This window comes from Juglans regia, chromosome 1, assembly GCF_001411555.2.
Source record: "Juglans regia cultivar Chandler chromosome 1, Walnut 2.0, whole genome shotgun sequence".
NCBI lineage: Eukaryota > Viridiplantae > Streptophyta > Magnoliopsida > Fagales > Juglandaceae > Juglans > Juglans regia.
Window position 1 is genome coordinate 18600988 of NC_049901.1, and position 20823 is coordinate 18621810.

Here is a 20823-nt window from a genome sequence, read left to right on the forward strand (position 1 = left end):
ATACCAAGATGATCATGATATGCAGCAGTGAGATTGACAACCTGAACCTGACAGTTGGGCGCAAGCCTATCGAAGAACCAAAACCCGCACTAGCAGATGCTTCAAGCTAGAGGTGAACAAAAGCGGTACTGCTGGTGCCGCTGACTTCACACAAGTGAACTGTGAATTGCCGATATTGACTCCGTAACATTTAAAATAAATAATAAAAATATATCAGTTGATCTTATCCTGTATTCGAATTTTGATTGTATACTTTATCTTATTTAAATAAATATTTTACTTATCTAACCCACTCTTTGACAAAAAAGCTGTCCACATATGAGGAAGAAGGGTATTAACAAATAAAAAAATACCGGAATATGGTCGAACAACTCCAATCCGTAGACCTCTGTTTATGTGGCATCCGAGACGCATCCTTTCACCATAAAAAACACGTAAGAACCCAGTGACCGGATTATTGCGCACATCATCCTAACCAGTGTATTAGGCTAAGACGTTTCGTAGATCTTAAGTGTGAACATCTAAAGTGTCTGCTACACCCCAGGGCTCGGAAAAATGAAAAGAAAAACTAAACTTGCAGAGAAATAATGGATGAAAAATATTTGAATGATACTGCACAATCCATTCACAAGAAAACGGAATTTATAAATATTCTTGCTTTATATTAATCCATCCACAATACCAATATACAGAAAATAAATATAAAAGCAAAACAAAAAGAAAGAAGGACCGCCAATCGAACTCAGAACATAAACGGAGTGGGTGAGATTGCTGGAAAGAAGATCGGCATGGAGTTGATCCTGGAAACAAACATATCAACATATCACCAGATAATTCAGCAAGACCCTAACATAAATACTGATCCCTTTAAAAGCCAAGGGAAAACTAAAAACTGTTCGATCCCTTCGAAAGTCAATTCGTTGGGGAACGAAAAACAAAATCTAACAAACAATTACTACAAAGTACCCTGCTTTTCTTTAAGTTTAGTTCAATGATTTTGTCGTAACATTATATTTACACGCAACCTTAACAACCCAAAACACTGCAAGAATCCTAAACACACGTACGTACCTGAACTCGTCTCTGTGAGTGGGAGAGCGAGAATTGGGCAGCGATCTAGATTTACAAGAAAATTTGTTTCCCGAAACCCGTTCTCTGTTTTCGTCGACTTTGTCCTCGGATATCATCGAAAGCGCTGGCCTCCAATGCTTAGCAGACGCGGACCTGGGACCTGCAGTCCGCCTATTGCGTCTGGAGGAAGGTAAGGTGAGCGACACATAGGCGTTGGTGTTGGCTTCCTCCTGCGGCGGCGCAGGGGTGCCTTTGGGACGGTAACATGCAGACCTGAAGAACTTCATTGTTTTTGCGCCGTGAAGATGGTGGAAACGTTTTGGGACTTCGCAGAGAATGATGATCATACATACATATATATATATATATATATATATATATATATGTATGTATATATATATATATATATATGGTTTATTACTTGTGTGCGTGATCTTGTTGTTAGTGTTTCACTTGGAAAGGAATCTTTGACATTTAGGTTTGTGGGGTTTCTTGGAGAGGTTTTGTTGTGTCTATATTGCTTTCCGAAGTAGTGTCGGATTTGTTGTTATCCGTTGATGTCACGAAACGATTCTTCGGCTTATACCTTAAAGGTATTTTACGGATCATATACATAATTAATGTTATGGTGATAATAGTCAAAATATTACCATGGAAGTATTATATATCCTAGAAAAACCCAAGTCATGTTGAGTCTGTTCTAGTCAAATATTTCTGGTCTATCCTTTAAAGAAATGTTTGTGGGTTAAATCATGCATGATAAGTGTCTGACTAATTGGATAAAGATTCTTTTATAAATATTAACCTTATCCACAATAACTGGTCCCGTTGGTTTTTTCGGTCCAAAGGAAAAATCTTACATCCCTACTTGTCACCACTATGAGTGAATTTCTGTTGCATTTAGTCTTTAAGGTGTGTAAGAGTAAACTTCGTACAATCATTTTGAAAAAAGCGACATTTATTATATAAAAGTTAGTTTTTTCATATAGATTTTAGATTTTTCTTAATTTTCTCATGAAAGAGAGTGAACGGAAGTTGTACCTTATAAAACTGCGTTTGGATGTTGAGCTGAGTTGAGTTGAATTCTTTAAATTTGAGATGATAGAGTGAATTTTGTATGGTCCACCTAAGATAAATTTAAATGTGTTTAAATGTTAAGAAGAATTTTGATGTATTTATGAAAAGTTGAAAAAAGTTATAAGTTCCACGTGTAAATAAATGTTGAATTGAAAAATGTTGTGGGATATGGTTTTAAACATACTGAAAGGTAACAGAATATCATCGATCGGATATGGTTTTGAAATAGACACTAATAACAACATAATATCATGATCAAGCCAATGGAATCGCATATTACAATGAGCTTAAACCTTTGGGTTTGTGACAATATGACAAATAGCAATTAGATCTAACTACCGAGATTAATTCAGCAGCTTACCTAAATATCTCTCTATCCACAGTTACTCGCATTCATATAGGCAAAATGAGCAACTCCAGTTAATGCTTTAACTAGTTTTTTCATTTCTTTTTGGCACAAATGATTCCTGGTATTCATTTCAATTAATATATATCTGAACAAAAGTACCACATCACCGAATCCAAAACTAGTGTCGAAGTGTCACCATCCTTTGCACCCATTATATTTTTTGGGGTCCCTTGTCCATTGCATTCATAGAATTTAAGGCCAAACAAAATGACACATGACAAGAAATGACTAAATTAAAAGAACATAAAAGGAAAAAAAATGAGTGGTATCTTCAATTAATTAAATGGCGCGCCACTGAGGAAAATATCAATGCATCTCGGCCTCATGTATCACAAAGTTGCATTATGTTAGCGTGGCTTTTAATTTGATCTTTGTTCATTGAATTCTTTGAAACAATGAAAGCTAAAAAGAAAACAAAATTCTCGAGGAAAGCCAATGAATATGGCGATATTTGGAGGCCCAAACAGTCCTCCTACAGTGAAGATTGCAAGAGCATTTGCACAAATAATTAGAACTAGGGGAGATTAATATTGTAAGATCATATAGTCCTTTTTATAACTGATCCAGTTACAACCATACATTGGAAAATAGAATAATGCATATATGTAGGTTGATTGAAATGTGGGACAAAATGTCGTGAGGTCGAACTTACCCAACTTTTTTTTATTTTTGGAAAGAAACAGCGTAGTGTATTTTATTCAAAAACCAGTCATTACAAGATTTATCAAACATTACATACTTAGAGATCGAGATCACCGGTCTCTCTTCCATCCAAACCTGCTCAGCATCGTAGGAAAAAGCAAGTTTTGCTAACTTATGAGCTACCACATTTGCTTCTCTAGGCTTCGTTTGGTTACTGAGCTCAGCTCAATTGAGTTCAGTTTAATTTTAAATTGAGTCTAACATCCAAACACTCAACTCTCAAATTATTAAACTCATTTCAACTCAAAACTTTCTTACACATGGGATCCATAACATTTTTTCAACTTAAAACATCTTTATACATGGGACCCACAACATTTTCAATTAAACTCATCTTAACATCTAAACACACTTTAAACTCAGCTTAGATGGGTCCCACATAATTCTCTTCACTATTTAACTCATTACTATTTATAAAGAACTTAACTCAGCTCAGCTCAGCTTAACATTCAAACGCAGCCTAAAAGTAAAGTGAAGTTTCCATAAAAGTCTTCCAATAATAAGTTTCTAGTATATATCCTCGATATATACGAATTCATAAATTAATTTTATGTAATTAATTTAAAAATATTTTAATGATTTCTTTTATATTAAATAAAATTTTTAATTAAATAAATATTATCAGCCATACACCACATAATATAAATTAATAATAACTCCAGAAAAGACAAAATATTTAATTTATAGCTAAAACAAATTATCAAAACACCATACATACTGTCCATAATTATAACAAAAAAATATAAATAAAAAATAGAAACTACTATGATGCGAGGTCTCTGCACACATCCTCGATTGTAGCTAATCGTGTCTCTACTTGTGTCAGTCGAGTACTGAGCGTGACCTGAGTTGCATTACTGGCATTAATCTATGTACGTAACTCAGAGACGCTAGCAGTAATCTCTGTACACAACTCAGACATGGCAATATGCACTGCATCAATCACCGCTGATGTGTGTATGCCGATCTCAGCACGTAGTATGTCAGCCATCTCCTCGCGAATAGATGTGCGTGATGCCTCACCAGCCGATACTCCAGTATCTCCCGGCTGTGCATCTATCTGAATATCAGCCCTATCAGGAATAGGTCCATGAAAATGAAATCTCGAGTGTCCCGTGCTCCGTGACAGGGTGGTGTTGTTGATCGGTCTCATCGGCTCCTGTGCACGCTTGACAACTTCTGGCACGACCCCGTAATGTAGAAAAAATCGAGTGATCAGGATTCCAAACGGCAGTATATCTGTCGTAATGTACCAAGCCTCTGATCGGATCCTCTCAAATATATACCCCATGAGATTGATCGGAATGCCATGAGCGATCCGTATCATAAATTTCGCTCAATCCATGCCAACCTCGGTCTTGTGCTGCCGATGGTTAATATTGTTAGCGATGATCAAATTCATGATCTTGAAGAAAGAAGATAAATCTGTCTGCCTAATATTATTTGTCCCATCGTACACTGGAGCATCTGGACCAACAACAAGTCTCTGACCTCATGATCAACAAGTTCGGATAGGTATTGACCAGCCTAGGAATACTGAGATATGCAGCGAGTCCGTCTGCTGAAAATATAACATGAGCTCGTCTAACACAGATCCTATATACCTCTCAATCGTTGGGCTGGCACGACCGAGCTCTTTATAGAACTCAGCAAAGATGTCAATGTAGGAAATGAGATCCATTCATTCTTTTCGCTGATATAAGATTGGTGCCCAACCATGATCATTGAAAACTGATTGGCGGGAATGACACTCCCATATAAGAGTCACAAAATCAGACAGTTTTACTTGCCGCTCAAATAAAACAGTCAACTCTCGAACTATTAAGATGGAAGGTTCCCCTGATCTACCACGTTAACGGCCCCTATAAGACATTATTATGAATCTGAAATTTAAAAAATAAAATATATATTCAAAATTAGTGATAAAATCTAATATGAGAAAAGATTCACAAAATTATATACTAATAGCAATTTAATAAATTAATTGATAGAACAATTTAATAAAACAATGAAAATAATTTAATAAGCTACTACAAAGTAAATGGTTCGAACGAAATATATAGCGGTCGAACGTAAATTATAATGTTCGAACGAAAAAAAAGTGGTCGAACGAAAAACAACTTGTTTGGTTCAAACCGTTTGAACATCTAAAAAAGTGTTCGATCGGAAAGGTTAAACTCGTTCGAACTCATTCAAATGAAAAACAGATCGAGCTCACCTTTGGCTGAGTCAACTCAGTGACCATGAAAACACTTAAAAATACATCGATTCCGTTGGTTTCTTCCACAAAACACATACTACTCTTTATTTCTAAACATCCTACGGTGGATTTGTGGTGTTCTACGGTGCTATTGATGGAAAAATATAATTTTTCTAGAGAAAACCAAAAAATGATAAAACTCTAAAAATAAACGGTAAAAAAACTTAAAAAGAGCATACATTTACTTGAGGTGGAAAAGTGTTCGACGTAGGTGGTGATTACGGCGGCAGACGGCGGCAATTGATGGGCATTGAAACGTTTTCTCTCATTTTCAAACGGTGGGGATGGCGGCGTTCGAGAAAGCTCTGCCCGCGATAACTTATATGTGCAGAATCGTTCGAACTTTATATTTAACCATTCGAACAATTTTAAATGACTGTTTGAACGTTAGTATTTACCGTTCGAACGGTATTTGTTTCAAATTTAGTAAAAATGTATATTATAGTATATTGTATTTATAATACTATAATTTAGTTTAATATATATACTATTATAGTAGATTATATATACTATAATATATATGTAATATTATAGTTTATTATAATATATATATTATGATAGTAACTTTAAATGAAAACATAATAACTTATATATATTTTATTATAGTATAATAGTAATATATTATAATACTTTACTATCAAAGTATTATATATAATATATAATAATAATATATATGATAGTATATAGTACTATATATATGAGTTTATACTTAACTAATATATATCATACTATATATTCTATTACATTTTACTATATATGTTATTTATGATACTATACAGATCGTATGTGAGTATATATTCCATCATACTTTACCGCCTATTATAATCACAAATTTCAAGATGATTTGTTGAATCAAAAGTTTTTACTTAGAATAGATTGTAAATCAGCCAATGAAGTTTTGATTAGAGATGTAAAAAACCTGGCTGCTAAGCAAATATTTGCCAGATGACAAGCTATATTAAGTATTTTTTATTTTGATATTAAACATATTAAAGGAGAGTCTAATTCTCTTCCTGATTTTCTATCCCAAGAATTCTTACAAGGAAAATCATGTCATCTTCAAAGTCAAAAGTAAAGTCCAAATCATCATACGCACGGCCACCATCTCCTCCTTATCCTTCACCTTGTCTCTCTGCAACTCCAAGACCATATATGGTATTGGGGTCATTACCGCAAAACATTAGACCCTCTTACAATTCATTTTCATCATCAGCTTCTCCAAAATTACCAACCTATTCCAAAGCAGTTTCTCCTTCTTCCTCTTCTCCTTCCCAAATTATCAATCCTCCATTATTATCTCAGTCTTCTTCATCTCCTATTATCATCAAGTCTCATTGGCACCTAGTCTTTCCTATTGAATTTGAAATTCAACATCTGTCTGACCCCCATAAATTACTTGATGCATTTTTTTTACCAGACTGGCATTATGTTCCGCAAAATATTAAGAAAACTCAGCATTTTTATGAATTCATATTAGTAGATACCGACTCAATTATTCTCTCTGAAATTCCTTGTTCTCTTCAAACTCAACTTTCTCTACTTGCATCTCCAATTATTATTTTTCATAAAGTCACCATTAAACAGGTCCTAACATTAGAACAATGGGGAAAAAAATTCCTATTTAACAAGAAAGTTCTCTCATCCTTATGATCCTCCTTATTATGATTATTATGATTACCAGCATGCATGGATAAAAATGTTTCTCAAACAAAATAAAAACTTGCGTCACTCTTGGTTCCTTCATTTTGACAAATTACAAGAAATCAAAACACTCCCGAAATGGTTCTCACTATGGTGGGAATATTACGGACCCGAACCTCTTCTCCTTCATCTTCCTCTTCAGGAAAGTCTCCGAAATTTTATTTCACAAAACGACAGTCCACCATTATTAAACCATTGTTCACCACTTCTGCTCTTTTTTCTCAAGACCAAATTAAATAGGATTATAAAATGTGAATACGTCATTAAACCTCATCCCTCTCTCAAAACCATTACGTTTCTAGCCCGCCAAGTTTCCGTCAAATGGTGGGAAAAATACAATTATGATCATGTATTAAAGATGTTTTCAAAAGTTACCAAAACTCCAGAAGTTCTAGTCCAACGAAGCAGATTTCAAGCATAATTAGCATCCATTACCAATAAGAAGGATTTGAAAAAATTAGCTAAAGCAATGTCACAAGTATCAGACAGTGATGACGAAGAAGAAGCACAACATCTAGCCAGATTACCTCCACTACAGCAATCCGCATTATCACCAGCTCATCAGGCCTCTCCTTTTCATCAGGCCCCTCAACTTCAGGGTAACCAAGCCGCCTCTCCTTCCCAAGATTACTCACCCTATCCAGTACATCTGATGGATTCTCAAGATCCGTTTGAACTTGAATTAACAAATTATGACCCTCAGAATATGTAACTCCAACAGAATTACTGCTCTCGATTAGTTAGCATGACAAACGAAGTTGTCAGGAATATTATCTCTCCAGAAGATTATTATCCATGACAAATTATTTTTCAGTAAAACAACAAATGTCTCTGTACATATAAGATCACGTGTCCTGTACTATTCTTGTTTTTAGTGTCGGCTGGTACTATTATTGTCCTTAGTGTTGGTTGGTACTGTTCATGTATTATTAGACTTACTGTTTTGTACTGTTCTAATGTCTATATAAAGGGGTTCATGAGGAAAGAAGGGCATTCAAAATTCTAATCTGAAATTCCTTCCTCTCTCGCCCAAACCTCTCCAGTCTTCCCCACTTTGTAAATCTTCCAATCTTTCTTCCCTTATGTCTTCAGCTTTCAACTCTTTTGAGAATTAGACTCCTTGTAAGTATTATGTTTTTAATGAAGAAGTTTATTTCATATCTCTTTTCTATATTATTTACTTCCTCATGCATATGGTCGGTTATATTGCCTGCCTTATCTGCAATCATGCATATGACCGATTTTACCGCCTATTATTAATTATATTTATTACCTGGGATATACGCCTTTGATAACATATAATATATAATAATAATATATATGATAGTATATAGTACTATATATATGAGTTTATACTTAACTAATATATATCATACTATATATTCTATTACATTTTACTATATATGTTATTTATGATACTATACAGATCGTATGTGAGTATATATTCCATCATACTTTACTCTATATGTTATATAGATCATATATATATGATTACTAATGTATATGATCTTATAAATTTCTCTATACTTTACTATATGATCTTAGTATATTTGAGGCTATATATATGTGAGTATATATTACTAATACATATGATCTTATATATGATAGTATTTATACTTTAGTATAGTATAATATATATGATATATAATATAAATTACTATATATGATAGTATAGATTACTATATATATGATAGTATAGATTACTAATATATATCATCTTACATTTTTATACTATACTTTACTATAATATAATATATATGATACTATATATATGATATATAGTATAGATTACTATATATATGATAGTATATATTACTAATACATATGATCTTATGGTGTTATTTAATATGTATAATGATGAGAATAAATATATTTAACATTAAGGTGAGGTGTTCAAACGGTATCCATAAACTGTTCAAAGGCTATAGCCTATATTTGATTTGAACTTATGAAAAAACTATTCGAACGGTTTATTGTAGTGGTGGGAAAATATTCCTCCCATTAATGACTCCTGGAGTACCGTTCTAATGTCCTTTGTAATCGTTCAAACGATTTATTGCAACGGTGGGAAAATATCCAGTCAATTAATGACTATTGGATTACCGTTCGAATGTCCTTTGTCAACATTTGAATGGTTTCTTGCAGTGGTGTGAAAATATCCCGTCAATTAATGACTCCTGGAGTACTGTTCGAATGTCATTTGTAATCGTTCAAATGATTTATTGCAATGGTGGGAAAATATCCTGTCAATTAATGACTATTGGATTACAGTTCGAATGTCCTTTGTCAACATTCGAACGGTTTATTGCAGTGGTATGAAAATATCCCGTCAATTAATGACTCCTGGAGTACCATTTGAATGTCCTTTGTAATCGTTCGAACGGTTTATTGCAGTGGTGGAAAAATATCCCACCAATTAATGACTCATGGATTACCATTCAAATGTTTTTTGTCATCGTTCGAACGCTTTGACGAAAACTTTTGCTGGCGGGAAAACTGGCGCGCTGAAAAGTTTTCGTGTTCGACCTCCATTTATTTCCTTTCGAACAGTAAGTGAGAACTTAAAACATTTCTGCATGTCGTAAGTCATTTAAGTGTTCGAACAGTTGTGCTCATAAGTTGTAATATAAACAACTTAAAAATAATAAACATAAGAATTATAAATACTTAAACTCATATTAATGCTTAAAAGATAATAGTTGTAAAAACTATCTTACAACTAACTTAAAAAATAATAAAATTAAATTATAAATAACTTAAAAATAATAAACGTAAGAATTGTTAATACTTAAACTCATATTAATGCCATTGATATTACAATAAACATAAGAAACATAAGATTATGAACTTAAACTCTTCTATTCTCGTATCATCTTGTATTCTCGTATTTTTTTTTATTATTGTTGTGTTTTAATATCGTATATTCCACTTGCAATTGAAATCAACTTTAGACCCGTTCGAGAGTTAGCAATCTTGTTGAACAGTTGATTGATAACTCTTGAATTGTCCAGAGTGGATAGTTTGGGATTGTAAGATCATTCTCGCAAACTATCAAACTATATCTGTTGCATCCGATATTATGATTTTGGTAGAGTCATCCTTTATTGTTCTCTGGATATGCAGTGTCGGTAATGGTGTATCGATGTATTACTTGTCTGTGTGCACGACTAAATGAGCATATTTGGAGAAATATGGGGAGATGCTGCCGAAATTTTGTTAGACGTGACAGATAATAGTTGGTAGGTTGGCAATTATGATCTTACAATCCTGAATGGGATAGGACCAACTATTCGATGAAATAAAGAAATTGCACAATATGTTAGATAATTGATTGTTTGTTGATGCACGTGACTGTTTGCAATAGGATATTAGATATGGATAAGAGTTGGATGCGAGTTAGAGATCGGTTGGGTGAGGATTACAACGTATATGTTAAAAGAGTTCAGAAATTTTTAGAGTTCGCTTCCTGTACAATTGGCAGTGACAGTCGTATTAGATGTTTATACTGACTTTGCAAGAATTTACGTTCTCATAAGATAGAGTTGGTGAGAGAGCATCCTTTTGTCAAAGGTATTGACCAAGGTTATACCGATTAGGTCTTACATGGAGAACCGTATCCAACGTCATTCGAACTTGAAGTAAGTTCAAATTAATTGTTAATTAGTCATTGAATTTACTTATTAAACAATTATATGAATATACTTACTGTTGGTAATTTCTAATTTCAGTGATCATATTAATGTGCTCAAAGAATTGGGAGTAAATGATATAGACTAGAGACATGAACAGGAGTTCCCGAAATGGTTCGAACAACGGATAATGACATTAATATAGATGCGATTTTGCACTAACATATTTAAAATAGACTGGATTGTTGATGGTTGAATATTTATGCTTTATCTAATATGTAGGCTGTACAAATACATGCGAGTAATTCGAACGATATATCAGACGAACTATATGCACTGGTGCGTGGCCCTCGAGACGCACTGCTCGATATTTTGCATGTATTTCTCGAGGAATTAGGTATCACACAATTGATTGAGAACTTTATAGGAAAATACAAAATAGTGGTGTCCTTGTCGAAAGGAGTCATGATGGAGACAATATTGATTTCTATTGAGTTATCGTAAATATAATTAGAATGAGATATATGGGGGAGCTTGTGGTTTATATATTTAAGTGTGATTGCTGAGATTTAAGCAATCCTCAGAGGAAAAAATGTCACAATGAATATTTTCTGAATATTAATACATAAAAAAAATGGTATGAACATGATCATTTATTTTGGCTTCCCAAGCATATCAAGTATTCTATTTAGACAATCCTCAGTTAGGAAATCAATGGCAAGTAGTACAAAAGTTTTCTCCTAAAAATATTTATGACGTTATCCCTGAGGCGAAGGGACAAGATGAAGAAAAAGATGATCCATTTACTCAAGAAGCATACCAAGAGAGTCAACCTGCTCTTAACTTATTTGTAGATTTGAGTCAGTATGACATGATCTCATTACATAGGGAAGATATTGAGGCTGAAATAATTGAGGCGACAGTTGATCAAAGTGTTGAGTCATCTGAAGTATCTATAGAAGATGAGAGTGAATCTACAAAAGAAACTAATACAGATGATTGACTGATTTTGTGTTCACATTATACAATATCTCACAATTATGCTACTAAAGAGGAAGGAAGTTCGCATCTCATCTCCACATGTTCCTACCTCTCCGTTTGACTCACTATTAGAGACTGACTCTACGGAACAAGGTAAATACCTAATACCCATTTTTTCAATTAAGATAATTGATAATTGATACGAGGTAAATAACTAATATTGTTTTATAGAGATAACAATACAATATCATCACATACGAGGCACTGCTAGAGGTGTGACATTGGATAAATATCATAAAGTAGGTAAGACTAAGGTTAACATTCCTGACGAATATACTGGAGTCGAGGGACAACAAGCAGCTTGGCTTGCATCGCATGTGGGCGCTCTTACACGAACTTATGCACCTTTAGCTACGAGTTCATGGCATAAAGTCCCGCAAGATGTGAAAGAGCTTATAAAGAAGCGTTGTTTGGTACGTAATATTTAAATAATAAATTTATATTGATATTATTTAATATTATAAATGATAATATCTTTCTGTATATACTTTTTCAAGGAAGACTTCGAACTAAATTTTGGTTGGAGAGAGGAGCGTAAGACTGTCGAAGAGCTGATGTATAATGCATTCCGCAAGTATAAGGCGAGGTGTCACGAGCATTACAAGAAGTACGAGAATAAGGAAGATGCACAACAACAACCTTTTCAGGATGTCCGACCTGAAGATTGGAAAAAATTTTACGACATGTTTGAAGATCCATCATATAAGGTAAATTAAATGAATTCTTTATGTGTCATATTTGTAATTTTAACTTACTAATTTTTACAACCTCTATGTAGGAGCAAAATTCTCTAAACAAAACAAATAGATCGAAGTTGAAGATTCATCATCATGCAGGCTCAAGATCTTTCCATTGCCTCTCTCAGAAATTGCTAATGTACTATTTTTTTTTTTTTTTTTATATACTTTGTTTTTAATATTGACTTTATATCTTAACAATGTCTCTTGTAGAAAGAGTCAGACTCCAATTATGATCTGACAAAATTATATGATGTATCACATACTAATAGTAATGGAGAGTGGGCTTATCCCGATGCTCGTGAGAATTATGTAAGTATTATAATTTGTTTTAATTAAGCATATTTAAATTATTGTGTCAATATTAATTTTATATGTTGTGTGTAGGATAAAATGGTTGCCCTCCATGCTGAAGCTGCATCAGATCTGAATTCATCAACAAGTGATGTTGAACTTTTTATGTAATACCAGGGTCCAGCCAAGTCTATTAAATATTTTTAAGCTTATGTATGAATTTTTTTAGGCTTAATGATTGAAAGATATTGTTGGATGAGAGATTTATGTTTGAACATGAGGCCACCACAATACTTAGTGCATGCTAATTGCCAGGCACGTCCTTACGTGTTCGGAAACAAGCAAAGTTCCCACCGCCTGACCTAATTTACTCTCAGTAAAACAAATACTTGGCTACGTACCACATTTCTATTTTTTTTATTCCCCTTAAACTACAGCAGTCCACGTTCACCACTCCATGCACATCTCTATCCCTCACATTTACGGCAACTGTCACAATTCTTATACAACACGTATGTGTTAGACGTTGGTGTTCTTTCCTATAGTGTTGCCACCACTAGATTTTATCAGTGAAACAATTTCTTCATGTTGTTAACTAGCAAGCACCAGAGGCCAAACAAAACAAATTGCACCGAACGCCATCCTCTGCACCGTAGCATAACCAACCTCAGCATGTTAATTTTTTCTTTGCTGGCATGACCTCCGTAAACCAACCACCATAACCCTCTGTCCAACAGCTCCGAGCATCAGGACGAGACTTCCCTCACACGGCAGAAGCCACCGGCGCCACCACCTCTCCCCCATCTCGCAGAAAACCCAGTTGTTTATCCCCTATTTTAGCTCTCGAAAACAGAGTACCGTCCCTATTGGAATACCACAGACCAACACCCTCTCAGCCACTGTGACCCTCCGAGTGTCACCCAAGTTGCCCAGCTGCTATCACTACTCCTCCTTGTTGTTGGCGAAAGGCTCCCCTTAACACCTCTGTAAGTCACTACCACCCCTCTCTCTCTCTCTCTCTCTCTCTCTCTCTCTCTCTCTCTCTCTCTCTCGGTATTAACTTCTTCCTCATGCCATGATTACTCTCTCTCCATTCTCTCATCTTTCTTTCAGTGCATTGACGTCAGGACAGCCACCTTCCACTCGCCCAGCCCGTCGTGCCTTGCCCCTCCACGCATATCTCGGTTTTAGTTGTAAGTCTATGCCTCTGCACTTAAATTCATTTGTTTTTCATGTTTGTTGACTTAAAGACTTATATATTTATATATGGGTAATTCTGTAACCTAATAGCATAGGACTTATTACCGTTATGCCCTTTGATCATGTTTTCAGATGATAAGTACTACAGAAGCTATTGCATAGTTTGTCTACTAAATAAATAAAATTCCATTATTACCTTTGTGTTACAAGTTACATTCTTGTGTTTTGAAAGTTTTAATATGTATTCGTTCAGCACTGTTGTGGAAAAATTCTGAAAAGTTAAGAAGTTCAGGTAAAAGGGGATCCTATGTTACATTTTGCATAAAATAAAATGATCTGAGGTTGATTTTGGAAAATATGCATGTTTTGTTATGAAAAGAAATTTTGGAAACAACCGCAATTATTTGTTCTGCATTACTCATGAAATTCTGTATAAGAAGAAAGTATTTTCGGTCATGACTGCTGTAGACATGAGTTATTTTGGCATTTTATTTTCGAATTGTGCAAAAGAGAGCGAATATGAATTTTTGTGCATAAATTATATTTTTGTGATCTGATTCTGTTCTGTACTCTGATATGATATGATGTGATTTCTGAAAACTCTGGCATGACATTTTGTTTTTGTTCTGACCTTACCACGGGTGTAAAACGGTGGCTTCTGTTTGGGTTGGTACAAACTTTTTTGTTTCTGGTGCACCGTCTTTAGAAACAAAATGGTTTTATGCGTGGTCTTTCCTATGTGTACACTCAGGGCTCCGAGAATAATGAGGGGAAGATTCACATTCTATTTCTGCTCGGTTGGCCGCTGGGGTTTGCACAACCTTACCACGGGGGCTAAACATGAAATTTCGTCCTGATATGATGCTTCAGTTATGCTGTGCCAAAGAGATTTTGATTATGGATATTTATGAACTTTCGCTCTGATATTTTTGATAACATCTTCTGATTCTATATTCTAAAAGTAAAAATATTTTGTTCTGCATTCTAAACTCTACAAATGCTTATGTTTACATACTAGTATATGTTCTCTACTTACTGAGTTGTTGATAACTCACCCCTTATCTCCATAATATTTTTCAGATAAATTTGATGCATCAACTGAAAGTCAGGAATCGAGAGTGCTAGCAAGTTTTGGTTGATCATAGAAGATTGAGTGCCTGAGGGTACACTGATTTTTTTGGAGAGTCTGTTTGGTAGTGTTGATATTTTATGTTGCTTTAGTAGTTTCAGTCATGGATATTTCTAAGTATTTATGAAAATGTTAATGTATATTATCGAGGTACTTTTGTTGTGTCCTTATTAATGAAAATGTTAATGTATATTTAGAAGTATTATTGGAGACGATTTTAGTTGACATGAGTTAACTATCCGGACCCACGGGGATGGGGAGTTACAGTTGGTATCAGAGCTTTAGGTTTGAGATTCTGCACACTATAACTTGTGAGGTTTTGAATATCTATGGGTTTAGGAAGTAAACTCCAGTCTTAAGGCGTTGGAATATGAGGACTAGTGGTGCATACTATAGTATGTGAGTTTTACTTTTAGAAATCATTTTCAGATTTGATGTGATAGTGTAGCGGACTATGAGGAATAATATTGTTGTTATTGGAGGTTTTAGAAATTGCAGACTTTAGGAATGATTTTGATGTGTAGGATTATATAGGTTTATGAACTGAATTCATATTCATTGTGGTTTAAACTATATGATTGTTTTATGGGTACCACTATTTAATTATGTTTATATGAACTCTATATATCATAAATAATTATTAAAGGTCCAAAATTTTTCAAGATGCCACCTCGTTGTCGGGAACGAAATATTTTGAATCTACATGAAACCCACAACGAAGGGGAAGCAAATACGAGTTCATCCGAAGTACTCCAAGCAGCAGCACATCAATTAATAGATGATCTTGTTCAGAATCCCCCAGGTCGTCAACGCAACAATAATGAAGTAGGCTGCACTTTCAAACAATTTAATTGTACCCACCATCCCACATTTGATGGAAGAAGTGATTCGAACGCAACGGAGGATTGGATTCGAGACATGGAAGAGATATTTAGTGTCTTGGAGTGTACTAATCAGCAAAAAGTACGATTCGCAGCCTTTAAATTGACTGGGGAAGCGAAGAGATGGTGGAATTCTTAGAAGGCCATTAGGGAAGCTAAAGAGACAGGAGTAACTAGCTGGCCTCACTTTAAGCAAAATTTCTTTGATCGTTTCTTCCCTAAAGCGGACAGGGAAGCCAAAGTTCGAGAATTCACCAACTTGGTACAGGGGACCATGACTGTACACCAGTATGCTGTAACATTTGCAGAATTATCACGTTTCACCTCATATTTGATTCCAGATGAAGAGAAGAAAGCTAGGAAATTTTAAGAAGGTTTGAATTACCAGATTTATGAAAGAGTAATGGTCTTGCAGATTTAGAGTTTTTCAGAGTTAGTGCACAAGGCAATGTTGGTGGAGCAAAATATTAAGAGAGGTGTCGTATTGCAAGAACAGAGAAAGAGAGCTACTCCACAAGGATCCTCAGGAATGGATCAAGGGTTGTGGAAAAAGAGAAACGAAGGGAGCAGCTCAGGTCAAAAGCAGACGCAAGAAAATCAATCGAATAACCTTTGTAAATTTTGTAATAGTGAACACACTGGAGAGTGCAGAAAGGAAATGAGGACGTGTTTTCGATGTGGAAATCCAGACACTTTATCAAGGAATGTCCTTTACTTCTGTCGGATAACAAGAAGCCTAACCCACCTCCAGGTTCCCAACAAACAAATTAAGGAAATAATCAAAGTAGGATGGGACTGGCCCGAGTGTTTGCAGTGACATTTGAAGATGCGGAGGATGATAACGATATGATCACAGGTACTCTACTACTTTGTTCTTTTCTGCTTAAAAGCATATGTGTTAGTTGAGTTGGGATTAATCTATCAACTTGTGTTATAATGGAAGCTTAAATTAGGCATGGATTATGAAGGAGAAGTATTTTTGGCTTTACTTTAGATGCAACAAATTTCGAGGACGAAATTTTTTTTAATGGGGGAGGATGTAATACAAAGGTCCAACCAAGTCTATTAAATATTTTTGAGCTTATGTATGAATTCTTTTTAGGCTCAATGATTAAAAGATATTGTTGGACGAGAGATTTATGTTTGAACATGAGGCCACCACAATACTCAGTGCATGCTAATTGCCATGCACGTCCCTACGTGTTCGGAAACAAGCAAAGTTCCCACCGCCTGGCCTAATTTGCTCTCAGTAAAACAAATACTTGGCTACGTACCACCTTTCTATTTTTATTCATTCCCCTTAAACTACAGCAGTCCATGTTCACCACTCCATGCACATCTCTATCCCTCACATTTACGGCAACTGTCACAATTCTTATACAACACGTATGCGTTAGACGTTGGTGTTCTTTCCTATAGTGTTGCCACCACTAGATTGTATCGGTGAAACAATTTCTTCATGTTGTTAACCAGCTAGCACCCGAGGCCAAACAAAACAAATTGCACCGAACGCCATTCTTTGCACCGTAGCATCACCAACCTCATGCATGTTCATCTTTTCTCTACTAGCATGACCTCCGTAAGCCAACCACCATAGCCCTCTGTCCAACAGCTCCGAGCACCAAGACGAGACTTCCCTCACACGGCAGAAGCCACCGGTGCCACCACCCCTCCCTCATCTCGCAGAAAACCCAGCCGTTTATCCCCTGTTTTAGCTCCCAAAAACAGAGTACCGTCCCTGTTGGAATACCACATACCAACGCCCTCTCAACCACCATGACCCTCCGAGTGCCACCCAAGTTGCCCAGCTGCTATCACTGCTCCTCCGTGTCGCTGACAAAAGGCTCCCTTTAACGCCTCTGTAAGTCACTGCCACCCCTCCGTCTCTCTCTCTCTCTCTCTCTCTCTCTCTCTCTCTCTCAGTAGTAACTTCTTCCTCATGCTGTGATTATTCTCTCTCCATTCTCTCATCTTTCTCTCAGTGCACTGTCGTCGGGACAACCACCTTCCACTCGCCCAGCCCGTCGTGCCTTGCCCTTCCACGCATATCTCGATTTTAGTTGTAAGCCCATGTCTCTACACTTCAATTCATTTGTTTTTCATGTTTGTTGACTTAAAGAGTTATATATTTATATATGGGTAATTCTGTAACCTAATAGCATAGGACTTATTATCGTTATGCCCTTTGATCATGTTTTCAAATGATAAGTACTACAGAAGCTATTGCATAGTTTGTCTACTAAATAAATAAAACTACATTATTACCTTTGAGTTACAAGTTACATTCTTGTGTTTTAAAGTTTTAATATGTATTTGTAAATACCAAGTTTTCCATGTCTACGTAAGTTAATTTTATTTGAAGTAAAGTTTTCTTTCAAAAGTAAGTGATAATGTTGTAATTTTATTATGTTCTAATTTATTAAATAAGTTAGAGTTTAATACTTTAATTAGAGATTTAGTTGGAATTTGGGAGGTGTTTATCTTTGGATTTCATGAATTTAGGTTTTTGAGGAATTAAAATGAGTTATTTTAGCATCTTAGGCTTAAATATCGAAATACGTGGATTAGAAATTTATGGAAGTTATGTGACTATTTTATAGGTGACGGTTAGTATTCGTTCAGCACTGTTGTGAAATTTTTTTGAAAATATAAGAAGTTCAGGTAAGCAGGGTTCCTAGGGGTGTGCAAAATTCTAAAAATTCTGACTCCGTCGGACTTCCGCTCCGACTCCAACTCCAACGGAGCTCCGTCATCGGAATTCGGAGTAGCTCCGAATATCTATTCGGAGTCGGAGTCGGAGCTCCAAGAAGCTCCGATTCCGACTCTGAATTTTTTTTTAAAAACCCGGAACGGCGTCGTTTCATATTAAGAAGGGGGGTCCAAAACGCGTCACCCCCCTTCTTCTTCCTTCTTCTTCTTCCTTCTTCCTTCTACCTTCTCTCTCGCGTCTCACTGAACCAGCGAAGCCGTCTCGCGCCTCACGTCTCAGGTCTTTCTTGCCAGCGTGCCGCCATTCGTCGTTGCTCCTCTGTGCCGCCGTTCCTTGTTGCTCCTCTGTTCAGCTTCCACCTACGGTGAGAGTAAGGTTCTGAGCCTTAAATTTAATTCAAGCAATATATTCAAGCACGTCTCTTATGAATTGGAGCCAGTAGTTGTGATTCTTGTGAATTGGTTGTATTGAATATAGTCCCAACAAATCATGGCGCTCAAAACCCTGAATTTTACATTGTATTGAACACTTGCGCTCGAGCGAGGTGTCGAGCGCAAGTCGAGCGCACGTTATATTGAACATTGGCTCGAGCGACATGTCGGAGCTCCGATCTTATGTCGGAGCTCCAACCTCCGATCGGAGTCGGACTCGGACTCCAGTTCGGAGTCAGCGTCGGAGGAATAATTTGGCTCCGACTCTTGTCGGAGTCGGAGGTAGGAAACGAGCACTCTCCGTCGGAGTCGGAGCCCAGCCCTAAGAGTTCCTATGCTATATCTTGCATAAAATAAAATGATTTGAGGTTGATTTTGGAAAATATGCATGTTTTATTATGAAAAGAAATTTTGGAAACAACCTCAGTTATTTGTTCTGCGTTACTCATGAAATTCTGTATAATAAGAAAGTATTTTCGGTCATGACTGCTGTAGACATGAGCTGTTTTGACATTTTGTTTCTGAACTGTGCAAAAGAGAGCGAATATGAAATTTTGTGCATAAATTATATTTTGTGATCTGATTCTGTTCTGAAGATGTTCTGTACTCTAATATGTTATGATGTGATTTCTGAAACCTATGGCATGACATTTTATTTCTGTTATGACCTTACCATGGATGTAAAACTGTGGCCTCTGTTTGGGTTGGTACAAAATTTTTTGTTCCTGGTGCACCTATTTTGAAAACAATGTGGTTTTATTCATGGTCTTTCCTATGTGCACACTCGGGGCTCCGAGAATAATAAGGAGAAGATTCACATTCTATTTCTGCTTGGTTGGCCTCCGGGGTTTGAAAAATCCTACCACGGGGGTTAAACATGAAATTATGTTCTTATATGATGTTTCAGTTATGCTGTGCCAAAGGGATTTTGATTATGGATATTTATGAACTTTCGCTCTGATATTTTTGATAACATATTCTGATTCTACATTTTGAAAATAAAAATATTTTGTTCTGCATTCTGAACTATGTAAATGCTTATGTTTGCATACTAGTATATATTTTCTGCTTACTGAGGTTGATAACTCACCACTTATCTCCATAATATTTTTCAGATAATTTTGATGCATCCGCTGAAAGTTAGGAATAGGGAGTGCTAGCAAGTTTTGGTTGATCATAGAAGATTGAGTGCCTGAGGGTACAAGGATATTTTTGGAGAGTTTGTTTGGTAGTGTTGATATTTTATGTTGTTTTAGTAGTTTCAGTCATGGATATTTCTAAGTATTTATGAAAATGTTAATGTATATTGTCGAGGTACTTTTGTTGTGTCCTTATGTAGGAATATGGATAATTGTGTTGAACAAATATGTTATTATGTTATGGAGACTCTGGTTATTTTTGAAGTGTTATTGGAGACAATAGGGATGTGCTCCGACTTCAACAGAGTCGGAGTTGTCTTTTCCGACCTCCGACTCCGACTAGAGTCGGAGTTAAATTGTCCAACCGACTTTGACTCCAAACGGGAGTCGGAGTCAGACTCCAATAGGAGGT

At 35.7% G+C, this 20823-nt stretch overlaps 2 protein-coding genes across 2 annotated transcripts in view; one reads left to right on the forward strand and one right to left on the reverse strand.

Moving 5' to 3' along the window:
• LOC109010137 overlaps positions 1-20823 on the forward strand; it is a 66002-nt gene that overhangs the window by 5275 nt on the left and 39904 nt on the right. The window lies entirely within an intron of this gene.
• On the reverse strand, positions 575-1419 carry LOC109010154. The gene is made up of 2 exons (XM_018990876.2): positions 1072-1419; positions 575-800 (listed from the first exon to the last, which is right to left on the reverse strand). The coding sequence occupies exons 1-2, from the start codon at positions 1416-1418 to the stop codon at positions 743-745; spliced, it is 405 nt and encodes a 134-aa protein (XP_018846421.1). The 5' UTR covers position 1419; the 3' UTR covers positions 575-742.